This window comes from Marmota monax, unplaced genomic scaffold (genome assembly GCF_021218885.2).
Source record: "Marmota monax isolate L192 unplaced genomic scaffold, Marmota_monax_Labrador192_F-V1.1 WCK01_AAM20220418_F8-fsc00125, whole genome shotgun sequence".
Lineage (NCBI taxonomy): Eukaryota > Metazoa > Chordata > Mammalia > Rodentia > Sciuridae > Marmota > Marmota monax.
The window spans coordinates 3,516,979-3,544,501 of record NW_026695235.1 but is presented as its reverse complement, the minus strand read 5'-3'; the positions used below and the strand labels follow the sequence as shown (position 1 = coordinate 3,544,501).

General features: G+C 38.9%; 1 protein-coding gene and 1 long non-coding RNA gene across 3 annotated transcripts in view; one reads left to right on the top strand and one right to left on the bottom strand.

Moving 5' to 3' along the window:
* Positions 1 to 376: 376 nt before the first annotated feature.
* The window catches only part of Tmem50b (transmembrane protein 50B), a 43,223-nt gene continuing 16,076 nt past the window's right edge, over positions 377 to 27,523 (top strand). Inside the window, exons 1-5 of one of the 2 annotated variants that reach the window (XM_046439097.2) lie at positions 397 to 530; positions 14,371 to 14,490; positions 22,996 to 23,128; positions 25,610 to 25,722; positions 27,130 to 27,197. In XM_046439097.2, coding sequence (XP_046295053.1) covers positions 23,030 to 23,128; positions 25,610 to 25,722; positions 27,130 to 27,197 — 280 coding nt within the window. In that variant the 5' untranslated portion in view covers positions 397 to 530; positions 14,371 to 14,490; positions 22,996 to 23,029. Of the gene's footprint in view, positions 531 to 14,370; positions 14,491 to 22,995; positions 23,129 to 25,609; positions 25,723 to 27,129; positions 27,198 to 27,523 lie in introns of both variants that reach the window. The other variant, XM_046439096.2, reaches the window with a different exon arrangement.
* On the bottom strand, positions 7,661 to 17,508 carry LOC124089135 (uncharacterized). Its single transcript, XR_006850624.2, has 3 exons — positions 17,393 to 17,508; positions 13,253 to 13,453; positions 7,661 to 8,240 (listed from the first exon to the last, which is right to left on the bottom strand). It is a non-coding gene; the product is annotated as an uncharacterized LOC124089135 (long non-coding RNA).

Genomic DNA, 27,523 nt, shown 5'->3' with positions numbered 1-27,523 from the left:
AGATCCCCTCCTGTAGACTTGGGCTCCTCTGTGATCTCACAGAGGCTGTGCACTTTGGTCTACACTTCGACAAACTGTAAGGCGGCGGGCCTGGACCGCGGCTCTCAGAGTCCGGCGAAACAGAAACGATCCCACTCCGCCCCCAGGAGTCCCGCCCCGCCCCGATCCCGCCCCGCCTCTCAGAGTCCGTCCCATCCCGCCCCTGGCAGGCCACTTACTGAACGCCGATTGGTCACTGGTGCCCACGACGCCCCGCCGCGCCCCACCAACGCCCTTTCTCCGCCCCCTAGCGTCCTGCTCCGCCTCTCGGATCTTGCCCCGCCCCCGACAGTCGACTTGCTGCGCGCCGATTGGTCACTGCGGTGCGCACGGCGCCTCGCTCCGCCCCGCCGGCGCCCACCCCTAGCGCCGGCCGCAAGCTCCGGGCTCCCGGAGCTGAGGTGGAGTGGGAGGAAGCCGGCCCGGTGCGGCGCAATCTCCTCCTCCTTGAGCGCGCGCCTGGGGTCGGCGTGGTGGCCGGAGGAAGCTGGGTGAGTGCGGTTGGCAGGTCTTAGGCGTCTGGTGAGGGGTACGAGGGAGCTCACTCACGCCTGCTGCCCGAGCGTGGGGAGGTCCCCTCCGCGGGCCCGGCCTGCGAGATGCCGTGGCGCCTCCCGGCCCAGTGTTCCCGGAGCCCGCGGCAGGCTGAGCCGGCCAGCCGAGCACCCGCGAGCCTGCGGGGCGGGGCCTTGGTCGCCCCCTCTAGTCCTGGCCGGCGTCCTCTCCAGCTGACCGTGGCCCTGTTGCCCGGGCAGGCCTCTCCGCCGCGTGATCTCACCGACGGGTCGCCTTTCGGGGGAGATTGGAAAGGTGTCCATCTCCTGCCTTTCAGCTTCTCTGGGGATGGGTACTGTCTCCAGGACACTGCCGCAGCCGCGACCCCTCCACGGCCGGAACGAGTGTTTGGGGGCGACTCCAGCCCTTCTGTCCCCTTTCGTTTGCTCTGAACCATTGCTGGGAGTCTGTCAGTGTGTTGTGCACTTTCCTGACTCCATCGGTACGCGAGGCAAGTCCGGAGACGGGGAGGGGAAATGGAAGAGGAACAAAAGTCTTTTGGGAATTAATCGTAAGTGTTGAGTGTCTTTTAGAGGAGTAGCAGCAGAGCATTGTCACTGTGGCAGTGACATACTGTAATATTGTTTGTCAATTGACATAATATAAGGACTCATTTCCATATCAGTATGTATACTACTTTATTTTAAAAAAATGCTGCATAGAATATCACTATTAAGATATATCCTAATTTCTTTTCTTTTCTTTTCTTTTTTTTTTTGTCTCTTATTCATGTATTTTTTGTGGTTTTTATCCAGTAAGTTGGCTTCCGAGTTAACCACTGGAAGGTACTTAAACCTGAAAGGTGAAGATTTCACCAAAGCAGTGAGATGGACCGTGCTCGCGTTTTCCCTGCTGCTTTTGGTGCGAGAGGAGGAGGGGGCGCGGGAATTCAAGCCTGTGTGTATCAGCATTCTCTCTCTCAAAACACTTTCAGAGAGTCCCACCTCTTCTCTCAAACTCTTTACTCTACTTGTACTGGAAATCCCTTTTCTGGGCAATTCCAGAGACTTACTGCCAGGCTTGTCATCCTTTTTCATCATCTTCAATCTCTTATTTGTCTTGTCTTCCAAAGCTGAATAAGTTTTAAATATTGAACATTTTAACCGAGCATAGGGTTGAAAGACACCTCGATCTTAAAATGAAAACCAAAAGTTATTTTCAATATTGACGCACAGGAAAAGCAGGTTTAATTAGACCGAGGTGAGGATGTATTTTTCCACTTCCAGAGACACACCCTTCCCACCTCCCCATTCCTCTTATACCAAATAGCATGGTAGCAGCGTTAACTGCCAGGTCTCTTCTGGGGCCCAAGGAAAGAATTTGTTTTATTTTATCCTTATTTGCTTTTTGAAATGATAAAATTGACATTGAGGTGTAAAACAATTTAAACAAAACAATATTAACTTAATATTAAGTATAAATAAAAATTTCAAACAGCATAGAAGTACATCAAATAAGAATTCACTCTTCATATCCCCAATTCCACTTTCCAGGAGGGAGTCATACTGTAATATTGTTTGGCAACTGACATAATATAAGGACCCATTTCCATATCAGTATGTATAATACTTTATTTTTTAAAAATGCTGCATAGTATATCACTATTAAGATATATCCTAATTTTTTTCTTTTATTTTTTGGTCTCTTATTCGTGTATTTTTTGGGCCTTGTGCGTGTGTGAGGCAAGCACTCTACCAACTGAGCTATATCCCCAGCCTTCATGGATGGTTGGTTGTTTTATTAGAAGCCTTCTGTGAAAAATCCTTTTGGCATTGTAGGATAAGTTTCAAGTAGATAATGTAAACTGATTATTGTACTTTTTAATATAATTTTATTTCTGAAGGAAACTTTAATAACTTTCAAGGTTTTATAATTTAAAAGCAGTAGCTAAGTCTATGTGAGTTAAATGCATTTCTTAGAATCTTTGTGTTCTTTTGTATTTAGAGATTGCATCAGAAAAAACTTTGAGTACTGTGTTAAATAATGGCAAATTTATTAGCCTTGCTACCACTGACTGGTGTTGACAGTAAGGTTCATTTGATCAGCTTGGCAGGAGTGAATAGAGGGGTCTTTCAGGGAGGGAAAATGTGAACTGACATTTTGTGTACATGTATCTTGTGGCAATCTTCTTCAATTGCTAACAATAACAGAAATAATTGTTCTTTTTAAAAATACATTTGTTGGGCTGGGGATGTGGCTCAAGCGGTAGCGCGTTCGCCTGGCAATGTGTGCAGCCCAGGTTCAATCCTCAGAACCACATACAAACAAAGATGTTGTGCCCGCCGAAAACTAAAAAATAAATATTAAAAAAATTTAAAAAAATACATTTGTTTATTGGAAAATGTATTTCAAGTACTAAAATGTATATAATTATAAAAACACTTTTGCACTGATCACCATTATATCTGCTATCATATTAAAGAGAAAACATTTGCATTTTTCTTCAGAGGTAGCCTCTATCCTGATTTTTGTGTTAATCTTTCTTGTTTTTTAATATGTTTTACATATATACATATATGTAAATGCACATGCTTATATTCATATATACATAAATGTGCATGTATTATGTATACATAAATGCACATGCATACATCCATGTATATTCTAAATAGTATAGTTTTTTTTTTTTTGGTTCTGGGGGGTTGAATCCAGGGGTGCTTAACCACTGAGCCACATCCTCAGCCCCCCTTTTTTTTTTTATATTAGAGAGAGGGTCTGGCTGAATTGTTAAGTGCCTCATTAAGTTGCTGAGACTGGCTTTGAACTTGTAATCCTCCTGCATCAGTTTCCCGAGCCACTGGGATTATAGACATATGCCAATGCACCTGGTATATACTTAGTTTTGAATGAATAGTGTTAAAAAAAAACTCTCATTATGAGCATGTTTCAAAATTTAATTTAGCTGTTACTAAGAGTTAAATTTAAGAGGTGGTTTTAAGAGGATTAAAGGAATAAATATTAAGTCCCTTGGGAAAGGAATGTCCATAGAATTACTAATTAGATATAACAGGTTAATGTTCTACAGGGCAACAAAATCACAATGTTTTGGGATCAATTTTCTCCACCAGGCTATAAAATCATAATAGCTGGTTAATTTCTGCAGGGAGGTTAGAGTTATTAATAGTGGATTGTTCATTAAACAAACTATGATAACAAAGTTAAAATTTCCCAGAGTACAAATGAAGTCCAATCAGGCTTATTAGAAAATGGTATAGCTTCCTAAATTTGGGGTTAAATTTTTGATTTATAATAATAAATTCAAACTTGACTGAGGGAACAGTATTGTCATTATTAGATGAAAGAAAAGAATGAGCTGAAGAGAATGGCTTCAGCTTCCCTGACTTATAGGGGCACTTTCTGAGGAAGTTGGGGTTGAATTATGAGGGAGTCCTAGGAAACAGAGTTCACCCCAATCAGGGCATCTGGAGTACTCTAGTGTGGACCAAGTAATGGAAGGACAGCAGAAGGAGTAGTCTGCTCTGCAATTGTTTTATAGCTCACCATGGCCTACCTGAGTTATCAGGGCTAGTCAAACTGCACCTGTGTGGGGGGAAGTGACTGGCCATTGCTGGTGCAGCTTGTAGGCTGCAGGAAAGGAGGAACTGCATTAGCATGTGCTCAAGATCAAGCCAACCCTGCCCAGTTCAGACAGGAATCTGGGCCATGTTCAGGGGCATGCAGTCCTCAGGTTAAAAGCTGCCATAGCAGCCAGGACATTGCACTGCTTCCTTCTGACCTGATTATTCTCTGATTCTGGGGCACAGCTGGGATTCTCTTTAGCCCTCCTGTGTTGGGTCTTCCTGTGTCCTGTATTTTTAAGTTTTATTTATTTTTTATTGATTTACTCTCTCTAGTAGAGCTCAAACTCTACCAGCATCTTGACAAGAAGTTACATATTTTGGCACCTTTGCATCGCAGAATATGATTTGATCTATCCTCATACTTGATTGATATTTTGGAGGGCAAAAAAAATTTTGGTGGTAGTAATTTTTCTCCAGAGTTTTGAAGTTATTGCTTGGTTGTAATATTGCTTCTAGGTTGCTGTTGAGAATTCCAAGCCAGTATTATTCCTGAATCCTTTGTGACTCATTTTTGTTTTTGTTTTTCCTGTATAGAATCCACATTTTGATATTCACGTCTGTGTGTGTGTGTGTGTGTGTGTGTACACGTACCTGGGGATTGAACTCAGCGGCACTCAACTACTGAGTCATATCCCTAGTCCTATATTGTATCTTATTAGAGATAGGGTCTTACTGAATTGCTTAGCGCCTCACTAAATGCTGAGTCTGCTTTGAACTTCAGGATCCTCCTGCCTTAGCCTCCTGAGCCACTGGGATTACAACTGGGCTCAGTGCCTTGATGTCTGTGTTTTGAAACTTAAAATGATGCATGGGTCTCTTTTCATCCATTAGGTGAGATATATATTCAATGGACCCTTTAAATACTGGAAATAGACCACCTCTTCTGGGGAAACATTCTTTGAAATATTTTGTTGATTATTTTTTTTCCTTGTATTTTCTCTTTGGAAATACTTTGTCATTTATTTTATTTTGTTTTTTTTTCCATTTTTTAAAAAATTTGTACTTTGTCATTTATATGTGAGCTTTTTGTAATAGTCTTCTAATTTCTTAACCTGTTTTTTTTTCTCTATTTACTGCTGTATTTTCTTTCTTTTTTTTAATATTTATTTATTTTTAGGTATAGATGGACACAACACAATGCCTTTATTTTTTTGTGGTGCTGAGGATCGAACCCGGGTCCCGCCTGTGCTAGGCGAGCGTTCTACCACTGAGCCACAATTCCAGCCCTACTGCTGTATTTTCTTAACTCTTATTTTCTCTTTCTATTTGGATTTTAAAAAAAGTTTGCACTGTCTTGTTTTTAAATTCCAAAGGTATTGTTTTTAGTCTCAGTGTTTCTTAGGATAACATTGTTTCTTTTCCCTGAGGTTAGAGTTATTTAAGTTTTCTCTTCCTGCATGATTTGTTCCAAGCTGCTTTATTATTATTATTATTTTTTAATCATTCCTAGGGATTGATCCCAGGGGCTCTTTATTACTGAGCTATATCCTTAGTCCCATTTATTTATTTATTGTACCAGAGATTGAACCTGGGGCATTTAACCACTGAGCCACATTCCTAACTCTTTTTATTTTTTTTAAACATTTTTCTAGTTGTTGATAGACCTTTATTTTATTTATTTATATGCAGTGCTGAGAATTGAACCCATGCCAGGCAAGTGCTCTACCACTAAGCCATAGCCACAGCCCCCCTTTTAATTTTTATTTTGAGACAGGGTCTTGCTAAATTGCTTAGGGCCTCATTGAGTTGCTGAGGCTGGCTTTGAACTTGCGGTTCTCCTGCCTCAGCCTCCAAAGCTGCTAGGATTTAATTTATTTATTTTTTATTTTGAGATAAGGTCTCTATGTTACCCAGATTGGTCTTGAATTTGCCACCCTCCTACCTTAGGCTTCTGAGTAGCTGGGATTACAGGCCTGCAATAGCTCCTGGTTCCCAAGCTGCTTTTTTTCCTCTGCGTGTCTCATGTATTAAAGGTTTCCTTAGGTGCACAGTAATTCTTGACTCTGTTTGAATAAGAATAGGGGACTAAAGAGGTGATAGCCAGCTCTGAGGGAATAGATGAGGCTTTTTAGCTGTGTGTTTCACTGCAGTGATCTGGCTTGGTGATAGGTTAAGGAAACCCTGTTACCAGTATGTTTATACCCTGTTTCTTAAGGTCGTCACATTCTCAAGGGAAGCATTTCCTTGGCTGGTTGGAGGGAGAGGATCTGGCTGCCAGTCTCCTGAGCAGACAGAGGCTGAGACTGTCTCCATTTAGCATATAGTCCCTTATGTCTAATTGTCAATGTGATACCTGCATTGTCTGTTGGATCTGGTATTTCCCAGTCCAGAATACAAGAAATAAGAAAAAACCCCCACTTGTCAGTTGCCAACTCTATGAAGAGAGAAGGAGAAGTTGCCAAGTTGCTGAGGCTGGCCTCAAACTTGTGATCCTCTTGCCTTAGCCTCCTGAGTTGCTGGGATTGTAGGTGTGCACCACTGTGCCAGCAGGAGTTGATTTTTTTTTTTTTTTTTTAAACTCCCTTTACTGTAGTTTTAGTGCGGTTTCAGGAGTGAGCAAAAATGAGATGCGTATATGTAATGTACCATGTTCAACCAGAAATCGTACAGGTTTTTCTTCAGAGTTCTGGTAATGCTGTCAGGAATAGAATGCCTTCTACAAAGCAATCATATGTCTGTATGTGGCTTTTGTGCTTGACTGACAGGATACAGTGCCCACATGTGCTCTCTGTTCTCATTAATTTTCACTTTCTGAGGGGCATGTGACCATTACTCCAGTTTATATACCAGAAGACCTTAGCCTGGGGGACCTTTGAAGCTTGAATAGTTCCTGGCACATGGTTAGTCCAGGAAGAATGGAGTGGATGAATAAACCTGTCCAAGTAGGCACAACAGGGAAGGAGGCTGTGGGTAGCAGTGAGCCTAGGTTGGCATCAACTGTAAGGATCATGCTTTTAGCTTCCTGAAGGTGTTCGTTTCTTTGAGCTCTTTAGAAATATTCCTCCTGTAGATCTTTTCTGAATCCATCTTAATGACTTTGCTTTCCCAGTACTACTCCCCAGTAGGGTTCCCTTTTGCCTATGTGGGTTAAAAACTGTAAACCTGGAACCAGTTTCTCTGAACTAAGCAACTCCAGAGGATGCAAAGATGACTAAGCAGAGCTCCACCTGGGGAGTCAGGAAAGGATGTCCTTGGTGAATAATTTGAATAATTTTGCTATGGCTGGATCAGCTCTTGGATTATATAGTAGTCATCTGCATTGCTGTGGTAATTCTGTTTTTTTTCCCCTACCTTTTTCCTTTTATTTTATTTTATTTTTTTAATGGTAGTTGGACACAATACCTTTATTTTATTTATTTATTTATTTATTTTTATGTGGTGCTGAGGATCGAACCTAGGACCTTACATGTGGGAGGCCAGCACTCTACCGCTGAGCCACAACCCCAGCCCCCTCCTACCTTTTTATTAAAAAATAAAACAAAACATTGAAACATTCGGAGAAGTTTAATGAAAGAACAGTAACTTTGACATTGTTAATATCTTACCACATTTGGTTTACATTATTATTATTTTCCTAAACTGTGTGATAGAATGTTGCTGACATTGTCAGCATGCGTGATTTACTCCTTGCTACAGCTTTTGAATTTGGGGTCTGTAATGGCGTGGCAGTCCTGATGATTTCTCAGTTACCTTTGAGGTTCTTCTTGATGTCTTGGTGAATAACACCTGGCTTCCACTGAGATGACTGCTCTGTACTAATCTCCTTATCTGATGGTCACTTGACCACACCTTTGTTTTCTCTTACTAATTTTTTTCTGTATGGATAGGCTGAGAAAATTTTCTGTTTTTAAGTTCTGCTTGTTTTTTGGTTAACAATTCCATTTTTAAGTTATCTTTGTCTTTGTACATTTTAGTATAAGCACACCAGAGACACCAAGTCACGTTGTCAACATTACTTAGAAATTTTAAGCCAGCTCCCTCTGTCCCAGGTACTCAGGAGGCTGAAGCAGGAGGATTTTTTTGAGCCCAGAAGTTTGATGGCAGCCTGGACAACATAGCAAGAATCTGTTTTAGCAAAACAAAATAACATTTTTCTTAGTCAAATACTCACAACCTTTACCTTCCATGAAAGACTAAAATAAAAACATAATTTAACCAAGTTCTTTTTTTTTTTTTTTTTTTTTTTGGTACTGGGAATTGAACTCAGTGGTACTCGACCACTGAGCCCCAGCCCCAGCCCTATTTTGTATTTTATTTAGAGACAGGGTCTCACTGAGTTGTTTAGTACCTTGCTGTTGCTGAGGCTGGCTTTGAACTGGTGATCCTCCTGCCTCAGCCTCCCTAGCCACTGGGATTATAGGTGTGTGCCAGTGTATCTGGCAAACCAAGTTCTTTGATACTTTGTAGTAATGATTGCCTTTCCTTTATTGTCCCATGATAGGTTTCTCATCTCTGTCCGAGATATCAATGGAATGGTCCTACTGTCCATATTTCTGCCAACCTTCTGTTCATAACCCCTTTTCCCACTGCAGAAAATTGAGGCTCTGTTGCAACACTCCTCTTCCTTCTGAGCTTTCACTAGTCACAGAATGGTTCATTGTGACAAGGTAACCTTTTTCCAGCATGCAACTCCAAACTTTTAGCCTTACCTCTTACCCATTTCCAAAGCTGCCTTCACATTTTTAAGTGTTACAACCATTTCCACTTTTTGGCTTTCTGACTTAGTCCATTTGGGCTGCTATAACACGATACCATAAACTGGGTAACTTATAAGTAACAAATTTACTTTTTATAGTTCGGAAGACTGGGAAGTCCAAGATCAAGGTGCTGGAACATTTGGTGTCTGGTGAAGGCTGGCTGGTTCATAGACAAAGCCATCTGATTGTATCCTCATGTGATGGAAGCTTGAAAGGATCTCTTGGTGGGCCTCTTTTTTTTTAAGACACTAATTCGACGTATGAGGGCTCTACCCTTCTGACCTAATCACTCCCAAAGGCCCCCATCTCCCAATACCATCACCCTGGGTGAGGGTTAGGATCTTCATATTTGAAATTTGGGGGCATACCAACATTCAGACATAGCAATAAATTTATAAACAAAGCAATTTTCTTTACAAACTCACAGTTCTACCATTATTACATCCAAGGAAATAGTTCTGTAGTATTCTCTGATGTCTGACCTGTGCTCAGATTTCCCTCATTGACTGAAGACTGCCTTTAAAATAATTTTTGTTGAACCATGATCAGTCAAGGTTTACACATTTCATTTTATTAATAGTGTGTTTTTGACTACATGAAATTAATGATGAAATCCTTTGAAGTTTCTACCTCATATTGCTCTTGGAGATTGCTCTATTACCGGAGAGATACCCATGCTTCGAGTCTTAACAATGAAAGGGAACCTGGAGGTAATTTGGTGCAATAATTACTGTACTTTGCTGATCATTAATGAGGGGAATTTTCCAAATTGGGAAATTTAAAAATATGGAGTTTTGTTCTTATTCCTGACTTTCTGATCTTTTAAGGGAGAGTTCCATTTACCCCCTGCCCCCAACACACACACACACCTTTTTTTTTCTTTCACTTAAAATTTTGCTCATGAATGTAAAGATAGCCTGGTGCAGTGGTCCATGGGCCTATATGGGGACAACTGGTTTAGAGCAACCCCTGGTCAGGCAGTGTTGCACAGTTAGCAAATGTCAGAGTCAGGACTAGAAGCAGGGCTTCCCATGTTCATTCCCCCCCCCCCCAAGTGTTTGAGTTCTCTTTGTTGAACATACACATATTACTTTGCAATATGATGACTGTACAATTTTTATTGTTGGAATGTGGTGCTGAGGATCGAACCCGGGCCGCATGCATGCCAGATGAGCGCGCTACCACTTGAGCCACATCCCCAGCCCATGACTGTACAATTTTTAAAATAAATGAATAAATGAACAAAAACCCCTCAGAAAACCACCCTTCAAAGCATTAAAGCTATGATGCCTGTGATTTGATGAGTCCTAAAGGTTGAATTGGAAGTTTGCCTATAGATACAAAATGAAAGGGGCATTCCAAGGAAGGGGAGCTCTGTGTGTGTGTCTGTGTGTAAAATATATTTTGAAAATACATATTTATGTATATAAGGTATTTCGCAGTTTGCTTCACTAAAAGTAGATATTCAACAAATAGTGTGCCTTTTCCCTACTATTTCTTTATGATTGCAGTAGAGAGTATGTCGAAGTAGTGGGAGTTAGGAACATCATATTAAGGGAAGAATATTAAGTACTCTGTTTATATTATATTAGACTTTAGCTTATAGGCTGTGGCAAATTTTGCATGGATGCATGATCCAATTTGAGATTTAGAGAGAAAATTCTGGTAACATATAGACTTGGAAGCAGGGAGGATGATTTTAAGAAATAAAGTGTTTGAGTATAGTGTCACAGCAATTTTTTTTTGTCACCAAAATGATGTTTTTTATCTCCAGTTTTTATAAGTGGTCAGTTTATTGATGATGATGATGATGATTGGGTATGGGGACTGAACCTAGGTGTATTTGCAACTGAGCTACATTATTAGCCCTTGTGTTTTTTAATTTTTAGACAGGGTCTCACTAAGTTGATGAGGTTGGCCTTGAACTTGTGACTCTCCTGCCTCAGTTTCCCCAGTTGCTGGAATTATAGGCATGTGCCACTGTACCCAGCTGAGGGAAAATTCTTTTATGTAAAAACAGACTCCCTTATTTAAGTAACCAAATTTTAGGCCAAAAAAGGATTTAAGCCATTTTATCAGTTTGTTAAATTGGAATTGGACACTATGGCATAATATTGTTCTTTTCCTGTTAGAGTCATTTTTTTTTCACCATCAGCTTATTTATTATTATTATTATTTTTTAAGAGAGAGATAATTTTTTAATATTTATTTTTTAGTTTTTGGTGGACACAACATCTTTGTTTTTGTATGTGGTGCTGAGGATCTAACCCGGGCCGCACGCATGCCAGGCGAGCGCGCTACCGCTTGAGCCACAATCCCAGCCCTTATTTATTATTTTTAATTGACAAATCGTACTTGTACATGTAAATTGTTAGTTTAAAAAGCTTAGTGATAAAGTGGACTTTATTTCTGTCATAGAATAAGGCATGTATTGCATTTCACTCTGAAAATTTTAATAGACTCAGTCATTCAATACCTACTTTATGTCAGGTACTGTGGGAGGCTCTGGGAAAATATGTGAGTAGTAATGGAGTTGGACTATTCTCCATGGGGAGGTAGGTGTTAAATAATAAAATTAAGAATGAAATGATAGAAGGGGAGTCCATCTTCTCATGGAATCAGAGGTCATGGAAATCAGTATCTTCTTTCACTTGGATAATTTCAGTAGTCTCTTAACTGGTCTTTCTCTTTCCACTCTTCCCCCTAGAGTCTGTTCTTCCCACAACAGCCAAAGGGATTATTTTAAATGTAAGTGCTCTGCTCAGAACCTTATGACTCCTTATTTTAGTCAGTAAACACCAGAGTTCTCACAGTGGCCTGCAAGGCTCTGTAATGATCTGTGACCTCTCTGATCTCATTTTCTTCTACTTTTTCCTCTCATTGACTCATCTCAGCCACACTGGTTTCCCTGTTGTTCTTTGCCTAACCAGGCACTATGACCTTAGGGCTCTTGCCCTGGCATTTATTCTCTGCAGATCTTGATAGGACTAACTCCCTCCTCACCTTCAGATCTTGGCTCCGGTGTTATTTTCTCAATGGGACCTTCCTTGGCTGCCAGTTTGGCTTTTCAACTGTCCACTCTACCACTGTACATCCAGTCCCCCTTACTCTGCTCTGTCCCTGCCCCGCTCCCATACCAGTGGCATTAATCACCTGCTCACATGATCTATAATTTATTTATTATGTTTTCTCTCTTTCTCCTTCTTAATAAGTTCCTTAAAGCCAGTGCTTTATGTCTGTTCATTGATGAACCTTAAGTGCCGAGAACAGTGCCTGACATGTTCTAGGCACCCTGAATAGATGTTGAGTGAATGAAGAGAAAACTGGTATTTGCTGAAAATGGACTTCTCAGCTGTCATTTACATATGAGTGAAAGTTAATTAGGTGAGCTGGGGATGGAAGGGTATCAAACAGAGGGCATGGGTTTTAGATGGGGTGATTTGGCAATTATGAGGCATTAAGAGAAACCAGTGTTACTAACTAGAGGAAAGAGAAAATTTATTATGAGGAAGGACAAAACTCTATGGAGTTTTGTCTTTATGTTAAGTCAGATGAGAAGACAATTAAATATTTTAAGCGGGAGGAAGATAACCAGATTTGTTCTATTTTATAAAAAGTCATTCTAGCTGTAGTATGGAGGACTGATTGATGAGGGCAGCAGTGCACATGGATAGGTCAGTTGGGAGGCTATTGTAATAGGACAGATGAGAGAGAATAGTACTCAGGTCATGGTGGTGGTGGAGATGGACAGAAATTAAATTATACTCCAGAAATATTTAGGACGTATCAGGTGGTAGATTGGATGTGAGAGTTGAGAGAGAAATAGCAAGGAAGATGCCTGGGTTTCTAGCTTGTGTAACAGAGTGAATGGTGGTTCATTCATTGTAGAGAAGCCGGAGTAGGGTCATGTTTGGAAGAGAATTGAACTCAGGTTTAGACACATTGATTTTAAGATGATTTTGAGACAGACAAGATGTCAAACAGGCAGTTAAATGTATGAATCTGGGACTGGGAGTTTAAAGTTATAAATCATTGAGAAACAGTGGAGGGGAGGAGTCACCAAATAATCTACATTTTTTTAGTAATTAAAAGTTGTTAAAAAAAAAAAGATACTTCTGAGGGCAGTTATAAAATAAAGTCTCTTGAAAAATTCACACTATCTTTTACTTTGATTTTCAATGTAAATTTTTCACACAAATTGGGGTGCTTGCTAATTTTTTTTTTGTGATCTACAATTCAGTAGGTAAGTAAGCATTCCCTGAGATTAAATATGTAAAATGTTTTTTAAAAAAGTACTTAGGTCTCTGAATAATTAATGTTGTTAGATTTTAAGACCTATAAAACATTCACATTGGGAGTGCTTAGAAACTAGGTTTATACCTAACTCAAGAAGAAAACTGTGTTCTTCAGATTCTGCTGGCAAGGTTTGATTCAGCAGTAATCATCAAGGTCATTGCAGACTGCTGTCTTCTCTTTCCAAGTGCTTACAGTGTTCCTTTAGATAGGGGATATTTCTTTTCTTGTTCATGTTCTTCTGCTATCTTCATCATAGGCAAGACAGTAACTGTCTCCCCATGAAATCTGAAATGAGAGAAATGCTGTGACACTATACCTGATGGACGCCAATAGAGTGTTATAGTCATGAGCACAGATTTTGGAATCACATGTGAACTTTAGTGGAAAGCCTGCTTTTCCCCTTGCTAACTGTGTGACCTTGGCAAGCTAACTATTCTCTAAACCTTTTCAATAATGTGAGATAATAATAATAACTGACTAAGGAATACTCATGTAAAGAATATTTCTAAGAAGAGTGGAGTAGCCTGTAAAGAGCTTGGCTTCTGTAAACAACCTATAACTAATAGTCAGTGCTGGTGGTAGTAACAGTAGTAGTGGGAAGATATAGATTCTATTTTATCATAGTTTTTTTTTTTTTTTTTTTTGGGTGGGGGGTTTTGAACTCGGGCACTCAACCACTGAGCCACATCCCCTGTCCATTTTTGTATTTAGAGACAGGGTCTCACTGAGTTGCTTGGTACCTCACATTTGTTGAGGCTGGCCTTGAACTCACGGTCCTCCTGCCTCAGCCGGCCGAGGTGCTGATCCCAGGCATGTGCCACACGCCTGGCTTAGATTCTATTTTTGTTGTTTGATTAAATTTGTTTTGCTGTAGCTGTGTAGACCAGTATCTTGAATTATTTTTCTATTTTATTATTGCATTGATTTTTTGTAACAGGTTTTTAAAATTGTTTTTAGTTGTTGATGGACCTTTATTTATTTATTTGTATGTGGTGTGGAGTATCAAACCCAGTGCCTTACACATACTAGGCAAACATTCTACCATTGAGCAACAACCCCAGCCTTGTAACAGATTTTTAAATGAAAAAATTATAATTTAATTTTAAAAAGTGTTAACTGATTATTGTACTAGCATGTAAATCCCCTGATGACGAAGACTAAGTTTTATTAATCTTTATTTCCCCCCTGTGCCTTGCCCATAGGAGATATTCTGTCAATATCCAGAACATGCTCTTGAGGAGCTTTTGCTGATTTAATGTTTGTGAAGGTCTCCTCTCATGCTAGACACATACTGATTCAAGGAAGACAGGAAATTTTGAGAGGTAAACACTGATTTGAAACCCAGTCCTCTTCTACCTTTTCTCCTTGAGATACCTTAGCTACCTTCATGATTTCAGGTATTGCCTTACTATTGAGAACATTTATAATCTTTATCTCTGCCTTAAACCACTCTTTCAAATTTCAGTTGTCCTCTGTACATCCCCATACTGCATGTCCTTCATTAATATCAACTATATCACTCCCCATCTAACTCTCTCTCCCATTCTCCCTCTTAATAGTCCCCTGCCCCACTTCCCCCCCCCCCCCAATTAGAGCATTATAGTTATACATAGTAGTTGGGTTCATATTCAGAAAATCATACATGCATGGTGTTTGATTTATTCCATTTCAGTCCTTGTTCCTCCAGTCCCTGTTTTGATTAATGGTCTTTCACCAGCCTCTGGACACCTAACCAAGAAACCTAATGTCTTTTTAACTTCTTCCTGCCTATTGCTAACACTTCTTTAATAGTTCTCTAAAGCATTTCCCTTAGTTTGTACAACTTGTCCTCAGTTTGCATTCTTATTTTCTCTCCGTCCAGAACTATGGCAAGTGTCTCTTTAACATTCCTCTTGGGGCTGGGGATGTGGCTCAAGAGGTAGCGCGCTCGTCTGGCATGCGTGCGGCCCGGGTTCGATCCTCAGCATCACATACCAACAAAGATGTTGTGTCTGCCGATAACTAAAAAAAAATTAAATAAATAAATATTTAAAAAAAAAAAAAAACATTCCTCTTCAGTTCCTCCTTGCTGCCACCAAAATTCTCTTCTGAATTACAGATTTGATCCTGTCACTTCCTTGCTTGTAGACCTTGGTGGTTTCCTGTTGCTCAGAGCAAGCATCCACAAACTGTAACCCGTGGGCAGCTCTGGCCTTCTGCTATTTTTGTAAAGGCAGGCTTTATTAGAACACGCCACACTCATTTCTTCATGTTTCGCATATGGCCGCTTTCACACTATGACAGCAGAGTTGAATAGTTGTGACAGATTATATGGCCAACAAAAACCTAATGTGTAAACTATTTGGTTCTTTATAGAAAAAGTTTGCCAAGCCCTGACTTAAGAGGATAGAGTTCAGATTTGAGGAGGCTTCCAAACAGGTCATTATCACTTTCCACAGTTAAAGTCCATCCTATTCTTCTGGGTCTATATAATTCCACATATTTTATTTTTTTGTTATCAGACAAACTCCTGTTCATGCTTCAAAACCCAAGTCAATTAGTTCTTTCCTTATCAAATTTTCTTCAACTCTTACTGGCAAGTAGTGTTCTCTAACCCCCCACCCCCAGAACTGGGGATCAAACCCAGGGCTCTTTACTGCTGAACTACGTCCCCAGCCCAGTTTATTTTATTTCATTTCATTTTGGTTCTGGGGATTGAACCCAGGGGTATTTTACCACTGAGCTACATTTTGAGCCCTTTCTGTATTTATTTCAAGAGAGGGGTCTCACCAAGTTGCTAAGGGCCTTGCTAAACTGCCATCCTCCTGTCTCAGGTTCCTGAATCACTGGGATTTAGGTATGCACTACCATGCCTGGCTCCTTTTTATTTTCTGTTTTGGGATATAGTCTTGCTAAATCCCCCAGGCTAGTTTGTAATCTTTCTGCCTCAGCTTCCTGAGTCACTGGTATTGCAGGAATGTACCACCATGCCCTGCTAATAATCAAAAAAATTTTTTTTCTATTATTGTAATTTAAAAATTATAGCACATAATATGTGTCTATTATACACATATTATAAGACAATTATTTGCTATTCTGACAATATCTCTGACTATTCTCTATGTGACTATCTTTTTTTAAAAAATATTTTTAAAGTTCTTGATGGACCTTTATTTTATTTATTTGTTTATATGCGGTGCTGAGAATTAAACCCAGTGCCTCACACATGCTAGGCAAGTGCTCCACCATGAGCCACAACTCTAATCCTGCATTGACTATCTTACTCATTTTTTTATACTCAGTGCCTTACAATACTAGTACCATTGAACAACTAATGGTGAGAGATGAATGAACAAAGATATGGTATTAAAGAAGTTTGATTAAATAACATGAATTAGATATATTATTTAGGATTCTCATGCGTAGAAGATTACTCAGACCATGTTTGTATATTAATGGTTATTTTTTCTTCTTGCCTTTTGCAAGTTTCTTTTTTCCCCCTAAACTGAGTTTTTGAAAGTGGAATTCTGACAGTTGAATCACTTAAAATGCCCTTTAAGAAGGACTTGTGTTTCCTTTTGTAAAGTGTTGGCTCTCAGTAATAGATATTGCAGGGCAGGCAGCACCTCATCAGGGTAATTTTTCCTGTTCAGTAGGGGATAAGCCACCTGAGAAAATAATGTCTGAAGTAATTAGGGAAGAAATAAAAGACAAAGTCAGAATTATAGATTTAAGGGAGTACCTGATAGGATCTTCCAGTCCATACAGGAGCTGGAACAGAGCAATTAGAAAATGGCTCCCTCCGGTGGCTTATTTAAGGGGGTACATCAAAGGCAGGGATAAGGTTTCAGGGGTGGAGTCTTGCTTCATGATGTCTTGCAGTCAACAGGTTGATTGGTATCTTGGCAGGCCACACCCATCTCTGAGAGGCTGTGTGGCTACAGCAGGTCACCCTATCTGGGGTGCTGTGTGGGACCTGGCAGAGCTGAATGGAAATTCACATGTATCTGGGTGGTCTTAACCAGCAGGATTGTCACTGGAGGTTCCCACATACCAGATTTTCCTATTCACTGACTATGATGTGGGTTTGGTCCACACATAGCCCAAGATGGCTCTTGACAAATAGAGATAGTTACTGTCTAATGTATTATAAGACTTGAGTCAGACCACTGTGTTAGTCAGCTTTCCATCACCTTGACAAAATAACCTGAGATAATCACTTAAGAAAGTTTTATTTTGACTCACAGTTTCAGAGGTTCCAGTTCATGGTTGCTTGGCCCTGTTGCTTTGGGCCTGTGGTAGCAAAGTATATCATGGTGATTGTGGGTAGTGGAGGAGGAGGCTGTTCACTTCATGGTAGCCAGGAAACAAAAGAGAGACAGGAAGAGCTGGGGTTCTACTAACCCCTTCATGGACATGCCCCTCCCAATGACCTAACTTCCTCTCACTGCCTCCTAAAAGTTTTACCGCTTCCCAGTAGAGCTACATTCTGGGGACCAAGTTTTCGACACATGGGCCTTTGGGCCTTTCAAGGCAGTTTGGATCTTTTAAGATAGCAACCACTGATCCAGTTCAATAATTTCTTTTTTGCTTGGTCAGAGTCAGTTTTGTGAGAGAGCATACAAAAAATTTCCTTGATCTATAAAAGTCTTTTTAAGTTTATAAAAAGCAATTGTAGATGTATTACGTCATACGGGAGGCTTCTGGGCAGGTTGCAGATGAGAAGAATCACCTAGTTCATTGTGTTAATTATGGTAACTTTTAAAAACTTTGTATTTTTCAAAAACATAATTCATGAGCCAGGTGCTGTGTCACACACCTGTAATCTCAGCAGCTCTGGAGGCTGAGGCAGGAGGGTCACAAGTTCAAAGCCAGCCTCAGCAAAAACAAGGCCCCAAGCAACTCAGGGAGACTCTGTCTCTAAATAAGATACAAAATAGGGCTGGGGATGTGGCTCAGTGGCCAAGTGCCCCTGAATTCAATCCCTGGTACCCTCCTCTCCCCCAAAAAACATAATTCACGTTTTGCATAGCAAACTTCAAAAATATGCAAACAAAAAGCAAAAGAAACACTGATCCTATCAGTCACTTATATAATAACATGAAAGTACTGGTGTTTGTCCTTCCTTATTTTCCCAGTGTTTACACATATATATGTTTGTGTGTTTATATATAAATACTATTAATTTTTTTCCTAGGGGCTGGGGATGTGGCTCAAGCGGTAGCGCGCTTGCCTGGCATGCGTGCGGCCTGGGTTTGATCCTCAGCACCACATACAAACAAAGATGTTGTGTCCGCCGATAACTAAAAAATAAAGTATTAAAATTCTCTCTCTCTCTCTCTTAAAAAAAAAAAAATTTTTTTTCCTAAAAAGAAAATAATGCGGGCTGGGGATGTGGCTCAAGCGGTGGCGCGCTCGCTTGGCATGCGTGCGGCCCGGGTTCGATCCTCAGCACCACATACAAAGATGTTGTGTCCTCCGAGAACTAAAAAAAAAATAAATATTAAAAAATTCTCTCTCTCTCTCTCTCTCTCTCTCTAAAAAAAAAAAAAAAAAAAGAAAATAATGCAATAGATAGCTATATATTTCCTGCTTTTAGAACTATTTATAATAGATTCATATATAGAAAATGAATTTAATTTTTATGATCTTTTTCTCAATATCATTCATTACCACCCTTATATTATTAAATGTTATCTTTTTTATATTTATTTTTTAGTTGTAGTTGGACACAGTACCTTTATTTCACTTATTTATTTTTATGTGGTGCTAAGGATTGAACCCAGGGTCTTCACATGCGAGGTGAGTGATCTACCACTGAGCTACAATCTCAGCCCCTAAATGTTATCTTTTTTTTTAAACTTTATTTTATTTATTTTAATTGTAGTTGGACACAATACTTGATTTTATTTATTTATTTTTATGTGGTGCTAAGGATGGAACCCAGTGCCTTCACATGCTAGGCGAGCATTCTGCTGTTGAGCCACAACCCCAGCCCCTATCTTTTTTTTTTTTTTCTTAATATTTATTTAGTTGTAGAGGGACACACAGTATCTTGTTTATTAATTTATTTTTTATGTGGTGCTGAGGATCAAACCAGTGCCTCATACATGCTAGGCAAGCACTCTGTCACTGATCTATAGTCCAGTCCCTTACCAGTCCCTTATTAAGTCTTTTCTAAAACAAATTTTAAGCCTACATTAAACAAACTATTTAAACTTTTTTAAAAAATATTTTTTTAGTTGTCAATGGACCTTTATTTTATTTATATGCAGTGCTGAGGATTGAACCCAGTGCCTCACACATGCTAGACAAGTGCTCTACCACTGAGCCACAACCCTAGCCCTAAACATTTGATCTCTTATTGAACATGTAAATTTTATCTAAGTAATCTTTGCTTTCATTAAGTTCCTAAGGTCTATTATTTTATACTAAATGTTGTATACATGTTTCTCCTTGAAGGCAGGGAACCAGGTTAGTATTGCCAGTTTTCCTTAAATCAAAACTGTGTCACAAAATAGGTTTATCTTTTTGTAAGCATCAATGATAAAACCCTCATGGAGGTTGATCTTCCCAGTTTAGAGTGTTGTTAGTACAGTAGCCTTTTCCCCTCCTAATTGCTTACTCTAGTGCCTAGGCTCTTGGTGTCTTAATCCTCTTCTCCTTGATGTTATTCAGTTAATTTCCCCTTTACACCTGATGAAACCCCAAATCCTTGATGAGATTCATATTAATCTTTAATGGAATCTGGTGCTTACCTTTCTCTAATTTTATTCCAATCCACTTGCTCCACTAACTTACTTTTCACTTATCATGACTCTCTTTGGAATCAACTAATCCTTCCTTGCTAGAACCAGAGCTCTCCTTGTTTTGCATCTCCTTAATGTGATTAACTTTACTCAGCTTTCAAATTTCAGTAGGTTTTTAAGTTTTAGCAAATTTCAACTCTTCAGAAAGGCTCTCCTTGACCTCCCGTTTTAAAATAGGTCTTCCTTTTATTCTCTCTCAGGATTCTGTGCCATTTCCTTCATAGCTATTTGCATAAGTTTGTTTTGCTGTTCCTTTGCCCCCCTCCATAAATGTCTACCCAGTTTAAGCCCTGGAGGGAGGAGGAGACTGTGGCTTATTTCATAAATCATATGTGGAAATAGCTATATATTTCCTCCTTTTAGAACTATTTATAATAGGTTAATATAGAGAAAATGAATTTCACTTTGTTTTTTTTTTAATTTTTTTTTTTTTTTTTTTTTTAGGTTTTGATAGACTTTTATTTTATTTATTCCTATGCCATGCTAAGAATCGAACCCAGTGCCTCACACATGGTGGGCAAGAGGTCTAGCACTGAACTACAGCCCCAGACCTTCATTTTGTTTTAACCTTCAGTTATTATCTTAAATTCAGGGTGACCTTCCTTGTACTTGCTTAGTCAGTTAATATTTAATTCTTTATTAACACTTCATTAATATATCTGCAGAATATCTTGATCACATGTGTCCATAGTGCTTTTTGTTGTAACAGGTACTTAAAATATTGACTCATCAGCTTGAAATTGTGGAGTCTTGATTTTGTACTTTGTTAGGATTTATCTGGAAATCCCAGAGTGTTTACTAATCCCCTCTCACTTGGTGGAGATTCAGACTCCAAAATGGAGTTTGTGGTGAGCAGTAGCTGGAATCTCCTTTTAGTTCTTTTAGCCATTTAGCTTTTTTTGTAATTTCCTGTTGGATTCCTTGCAGTCTCCTCCATGCATCTGCTGTTCAGGTGTTAGCTAGGAAGTAAAAGGGAATTTATATTAAAGTATGTAGAGTTCTCTCTTCTGACCTGTTTCTTTCGAAGGTTTTGCCCAACTATTTCCTGATGCTCTGGTGTACTCCATCCTCTGACATCTGAAGCCAATAAGATTGCCACTGCACCACAGTAACTCCCTGGGCTAGGAGTGGAGTCATGGCCTTCCTCAGGGGGAAAGCTATATAAAAGTGTGTCCTACTCATTGTGTTTTCTTTCTGTCAAGGTCAAATCCCTGCTGGCACACACCTGGAACCTCAGCTATTTGAGAAGCTGAGGCAGGAGAATAAGTTTGAGGCCATCTTGGGGAACTTGGCAAGACCCTGTCTAAAAATAAAAAATTCTAAGGAATGGGGGTGTTGCTCAGTGGTAACACCCCTGGGTTCAAGCTCCATTACATTTTTTTTTTTTCTTTTTAGAATTTTTGGTGGCTCTGAATCACCTATTTGAATATAATCTGTTTTTTAAAATTCCCACAGTATGCTATCCTCTAATGACTCTATTCATATTATCTCTTTCCTTTGTTATCTATTATTGCATTGTAAATTAACTCTAAAATCTATGGGCTTAAAGCAGACATTTTGTTATGCTTCTCAGATTCTTTGGGTCAGGAATCTGGGAAGAGCATAGCCAAGATGATTATGCATCTCCATTTGCTGTAACTGGCAGCTCATCTGGGAAGGCTCAGAGTTTGGGTAATGCTATAGCTAGGACACCTGGAGGCGTCTTATGCATTAAGGCAGTCCATGTTAGCTCAGCTGGAACTGTTGGCCAGCACACCTACACCTGGTCTCACTGCAGCATAGGAGCCTTGAAGGTTGTACACAATGACTCAGGACTCTCGCACTGGTGTTCCAGAGAATCAGGTAGAAGCTGGAGTGCTTTCTGTATCTAATCTTGGAAGTTACAGTGGCAGAAGGTACCTAGCATCACTTCCTTTATTTAGTTAACTGGCCCCTCACCCCCATACTGGAGATTTAACCCAGGGCCACACTACATTCTAGGCAAGTGCTCTATCACTGAGTACTTAGTCCTGTTTATTTATTTAGTTTGGTACTGAACCCAGGAGTACTTAACCACTGAGTCACATCCCCTGCCCACTTTTTAAAATTTTTTATTTTGAGGCAGAGACTCAATAAGTTCTTTTAGGCTTCGCCAAGTTGCTGAGGTTTGTTTTGAACTTGATATCCTCCTGCCTCAGCCTCTAGAGTCGCTAGGATTGCAGGTATATGCCACCAAGCCTGGCCCTTTGCCCTTTTTATTTTTAATTTAAAGACATGGTCTTGCTAAGTTTCCCATCTTGGTTTATAATTTGTAATCCTCCTGCCTCAACCTCCCCAGTAGCTGGGATTATAGGTGTGTACCACTATGGCAGGCCTGGTCAACTGGTCTTTATTGTTTATATGCAGATTAAGGGGTGGGTCATAGATCCGCCTCTCTATTGGAGAAGTGTCAGAAAATTTACAGATTTACTGATAGGTCAGGCTTTTTTTTTTTTTTGAGTGTGTGTGTGTGTGTGTGTGTGTGTGCGCGCGCGCGTGCGCGTGCTGGGATCAAACCTGAACCCATAGCCTTGCTTTATTTTTTGGTACTGGGGTTGAACCCAGGGGCACTCAACCACTGAGCTACATCCCCAGCCCATTTTTGTATTTTATTTAGAGACAGGGTCTCAATGAGTTTAGTAGGACCTCACCAAGTTGCTGAATGTGGCTTTCAACTCATGATCCTCCTGCCTTAGTCTCTTGAGCTGCTGGGATTACAGGCATGTGTCAGGCAGCACCTTGAATTTCTTGAACTTGCAGATGATCTAGCTTAGAGCTGCTCCCCCACCCCTTATTGGGAGGTGTTAAAACATCAGTGCTCATTTAGCAAATAGTGAGCTCCCCCTTGTGTTGAAGCACAATCCTACGTACATCTTAATGCACATCCTATTGAAGTATTGATTTTTTTTCTTATAGTAGAATATGCTCTAAAGTCAATTTATGCTTAAAGCTTTAAGAAAGGAATAAGATATTTTACTTCTTAACATTTCCATAAGTTAATTTTTTTTTTGTATGATACAGCATTTAATGAAAAACCCATGCTTGAGGACTAAGAATGGCAGGCTTCCTAGATAATTTCCGATGGCCAGAATGTGAATGTATTGACTGGAGTGAGAGAAGAAACGCCGTGGCTTCTGTAGTCGCAGGAATATTGGTAAGTGAGAGAGCCTGATTGGTGACATTTATGCTTCATGTTTTGCTCTGGAAATTAATGTTAGTTCCTTTGAACTGTAAGTACATTTCCAGAGCTATTTTATTTCATTGTTTTGTAAAGCTAATTATCAGGATTCTAGATACTGTTACAGAGTGTGGTAGGCCCTAGGTTTATTTTACTTCATAAATTTGTTAAATATAAGATCTTTTCTTCAGTTCTAGTATTAATACATGTATTATTATAGGCAGTAACATTTTTAACATAATGATACAATATGTATGTTACCGTCCTCAGACTCAGAATTTGATGTAACCCAGTTGTTGCGATTTACAGACATCTGTAACCTCCTCTGGCTACCAGACCTGAAACCCGGCAGCTGCTCTGGGGAAGCACTGGGTTCTCTGTTTATACCTCAGCTATAGTGCTGAGGGCCGGAAGAGGAAGACGTGTGTGGAGGAAACTATTGCTTATTTTCTTTCCCTTCGTTTTCTTTTCTTTCTTTCTTTTTTCTTTTTCTTTTTCCTTTTTTTTTTTAACATTTTGTTATTGAAAATGTGAAGAATATAAACAAAAATAGAGGTGGTATAAAGAGCTTCTCACCCCTCCCCATATACCTATCATATATCTTCAAAAAACAAAACAGAAACAAATCACAACCAATCTTACTTTATAGTTTTATCAACCATGCTCTGCCTCCCAAGCATATTTTTGTTTTTTTTTTTTTTTAAAGAGAGAGAGAATTTTAATATTTATTTTTTAGTTTTCGGCGGACACAACATCTTTGTTTGTATGTGGTGCTGAGGATCGAACCCGGGCCGCACGCATGCCAGGCGAGTGTGCTACCGCTTGAGCCATATCCCCAGCCCCCCAAGCATATTTTTGAAATAAATTTTAGTGTTTTACATTTTTAAGATTCATCTCTTTCATCGTACGGTTCTTTCAAAGTCCATAAAAAATCCAAACCAGATCAAATCAATTAAGGTGGGGTAGAAACTGAAGATAATTGTGAGGAAATCTGCATGCAGAATTCTTTTAAATGTTTATAAGTTTTTCTTTTTGTACTGAGGTAGAGCCTAGAGGTGCTTTACCACTGACACTGAGCCACATCCTCAGTATTTTTTTTTTTTTTTTTTAAGAGACAGTGTCTTGCTAAGTTGCTGAGGCTTTTCTCAAACTTATGATCCTCCTGCCTTAACCTCCTGAATTTCTGGGATTACTGACATGACACCACCCCAGTTGTTTTTTATTTTTGTCAATGTGCTCTTTAACTGTGTTGGCTAATATTTTTGGGGAGGTTAGGACTGACTTTTATTTCTCATTAAATCCTTTTCAGTCGCTGGGGTTGTGGCTCAGCGGTAGAGTGCTCGCCTAGCAAGTGCGGGGCCCTGGGTTTGATCCTCAGCACCACATAAAAATAAATAAATAAAGGTATTGTGTCCAACTACACTAAAAAAAAATATATATATATATATATAAAAAAAAATCCTTGGGGCTCGGGATGTGGCTCAAGTGGTAGCGTGCTCGCCTGGCATGCATGGGGCACTGGGTTCGATCCTCAGCACCACATAAGAATAAAATAAAGATATTGTGTCCACCTAAAGCTAAAAAATAAATATTTAAAAAAAATCCTTTTCAGGTTTATTAGTAATTTTACTTCATAAGAGTTTGGAAGCTTTTCATGTATGTCTTTTAACAATTTTTAAAAATTTACTAAACATTAAGGTTATATAATTTATCATGTCAGGAGTTTAGAAAATCATATACTCAATATGTCTAAGAAATTCTTCAGGGGCTGCAGTTGTGGCTCAGTGGTATAGTGCTTGCCTCGCACACAAGACCCTGGGTTCGATCCTCAGTGCTACATAAAAAATAAATAAGTAAAATAAAGATATTGTGTCCAACTACAGCTAAAAAAACTAAATTAAGAAAAAATTTCTTCAGCAGCTTATTGAACTAGGTTTGTTCAACTTAGCTCACTCAGTTATGTGGTGTTTAGCTAAATAACATAAATTAAACAATTACGGTCTTAAATAGTTTTGGAGGTATGACAGCTGACTCTTGGCACAACTCATTTGTGGGAGCAAATGAGGAATGTTAAAATTTGAGGATATTAAAAAGGAATGTTCTATAGAGAAAAGAAACATCAGATAATCAGGAAGTTGGTTATGTTGGAGGTTAGGTAAGAGAGCTTGCATGTAATTGTGGTAGAAGAAACAGATAAGCCATTCCCAAATAAATTTTTTAATCTAGCGCTGAGAGCAGAACTTCAGAATCTTATTCAGATTTGATTAGATATGTTCACTTCATCTGCTATAAAGAACAAGTAAACACGGGATTCTTACTTTTATATTTCAGCATTCACAACTGAAAAAGTAGAAATGTTTTGTCTCATTTATATGATCTGTAGGGAAAAAGGAGTTTTAAAGAGCAAATATTGTACTAAGCAAGAGTTTTTGTTTTTTAATGTCTTGGACTCTTAAGTTTTTCACAGGTTGGTGGATCATGATTGATGCAGCTGTAGTGTATCCAAAGCCAGAACAGTTGAACCATGCTTTTCACACATGTGGTGTATTTTCCACATTGGCTTTCTTCATGTAAGTATAAAGGTAATTCTCAATTCAAGATTATTTTTTAAAAAAATATTTTCCTCTTAACGTTTACTGCTTTTTTTAATAACTTAAATTTATTGATGGAGTGTTCTCTGACATGATAAATTTAAATTTCCCTTTAATTAAGGTTTTTTTTTTTTAAACCAAGAATGAGTGTTGAATTTAGTCAGATATCTTTTTATCATCTATAAAGATTATCATGTGATTTTTCTCCTTGTATTTTTTAAACTATTTTGTTAGTTATCAAATTATATTTCTTCATGTTTTATTATCTTAATAGTAATGATAATATTATTTTTCTTGGAATATTGATGGTATCTTAGATTTAATGAAATGTGTTGAATATCTATACACTGAACTTTTACCATGGATGGTAATTTTTTAAAATGTGCTCCTTGACTGCATGTACTCATATTTTGGGTGAGGGCGGGATTGACCTAAAATAATATTGATCTGTGGCTTTTCTTTTTGATAAATCACTTTCAGGTTTAATGGTTATTTCACTTCATAAAAGAGTTTCACAATGTCTTCTAACAATTTAAAAATATATTAAACATAAAGATTATATGATTTTCTTATTCTGTCAGGAATTTTAAAGAAAGGTTATATTATGGAAAACAAAACTGTTATATCTCTTCAAACTGCTAAAAGAAGACAGTTCCTGTCTTCTTAATGCACCTTACTCAAACAAGGAAATTGAAGCTGGATCAAGTATCCTGTTTATTATATGTGCCCTAAGTTTCCTCTCATTTTAAGAAACGGATCAGAGAAAATCACTTAAATTTTAGCACAAAGTGAAACTGTTTAACTCTTTTTTTCCCCTTTTCTTTTATGATATTAGGGATTCAACCCAGGCCCTTACATGTGCTAAGTACATGTTCTACAACTGAGCTACACTCACAACCCCTGTTTTAACACTTGTTTATAATGAGAACCCTAAGATGGGATAACTAATCTGAATCATTCCTGTATAACTGTAAAATAGGCAAAGAAATGAGAAAATTGATTGTTTTCCCATAATCTCTGGAGATAAATGATAGAATCTCTTATAAAAAGTATATTTTCTGAGTGTCCTTGGGAAGAAAATAAGACTTATTTCTATCCACTAGGATTTTTGCTAAATTACAAGGCGTGTTTAGGGGGCTGGGGCTGTGGCTCAGTGGTAGAGTGCTTGCCTAGCATGTGTGAGGCACTGGGTTGGATTCTCAGCACTGCATATAAATAAATGAAGAAAATAATGGTCCATTAACATCTTAAAAAATAATTTAAAAATGTTTAGTTATTTAAATACTGACTCAAGTTAGGAAAGAATCTGTTTTCCTTCTAAGTGATAGGTAAATACCTATGAGAATTTTAATAGCATGAAGCTCACTGGATCATTTTGTGTTCTAGGATAAATGCTGTGTCCAACGCTCAGGTGAGAGGCGACAGCTATGAAAGCGGCTGTTTAGGAAGAACAGGTAAAAGCACTTTGAGCTATTTAATGGATGCTGGCAAAATAGGAACTTATCAGCAGAAAAACCAACTTATTATGAGTCTTTATACTGGTAATAATGATATAGAACATTTTTTATTTTTCTTGTATTTATTTTTTAGGTGTAGATGGACACAACACAATGCCTTTATTTGTATGTGGTGTTGAGGATCGAACCGGGGTCCCGCCCATGCTAGGCGAGCATTCTACCGCTGAGCCACAATCCCAGCCTTAGAACATTTTTTATTCACTTTCAGAAAAGTTTTAGTGTTCTTCAAGTTCTTAAGAAAGTTAGTCCTGTTTTGTCCTGTT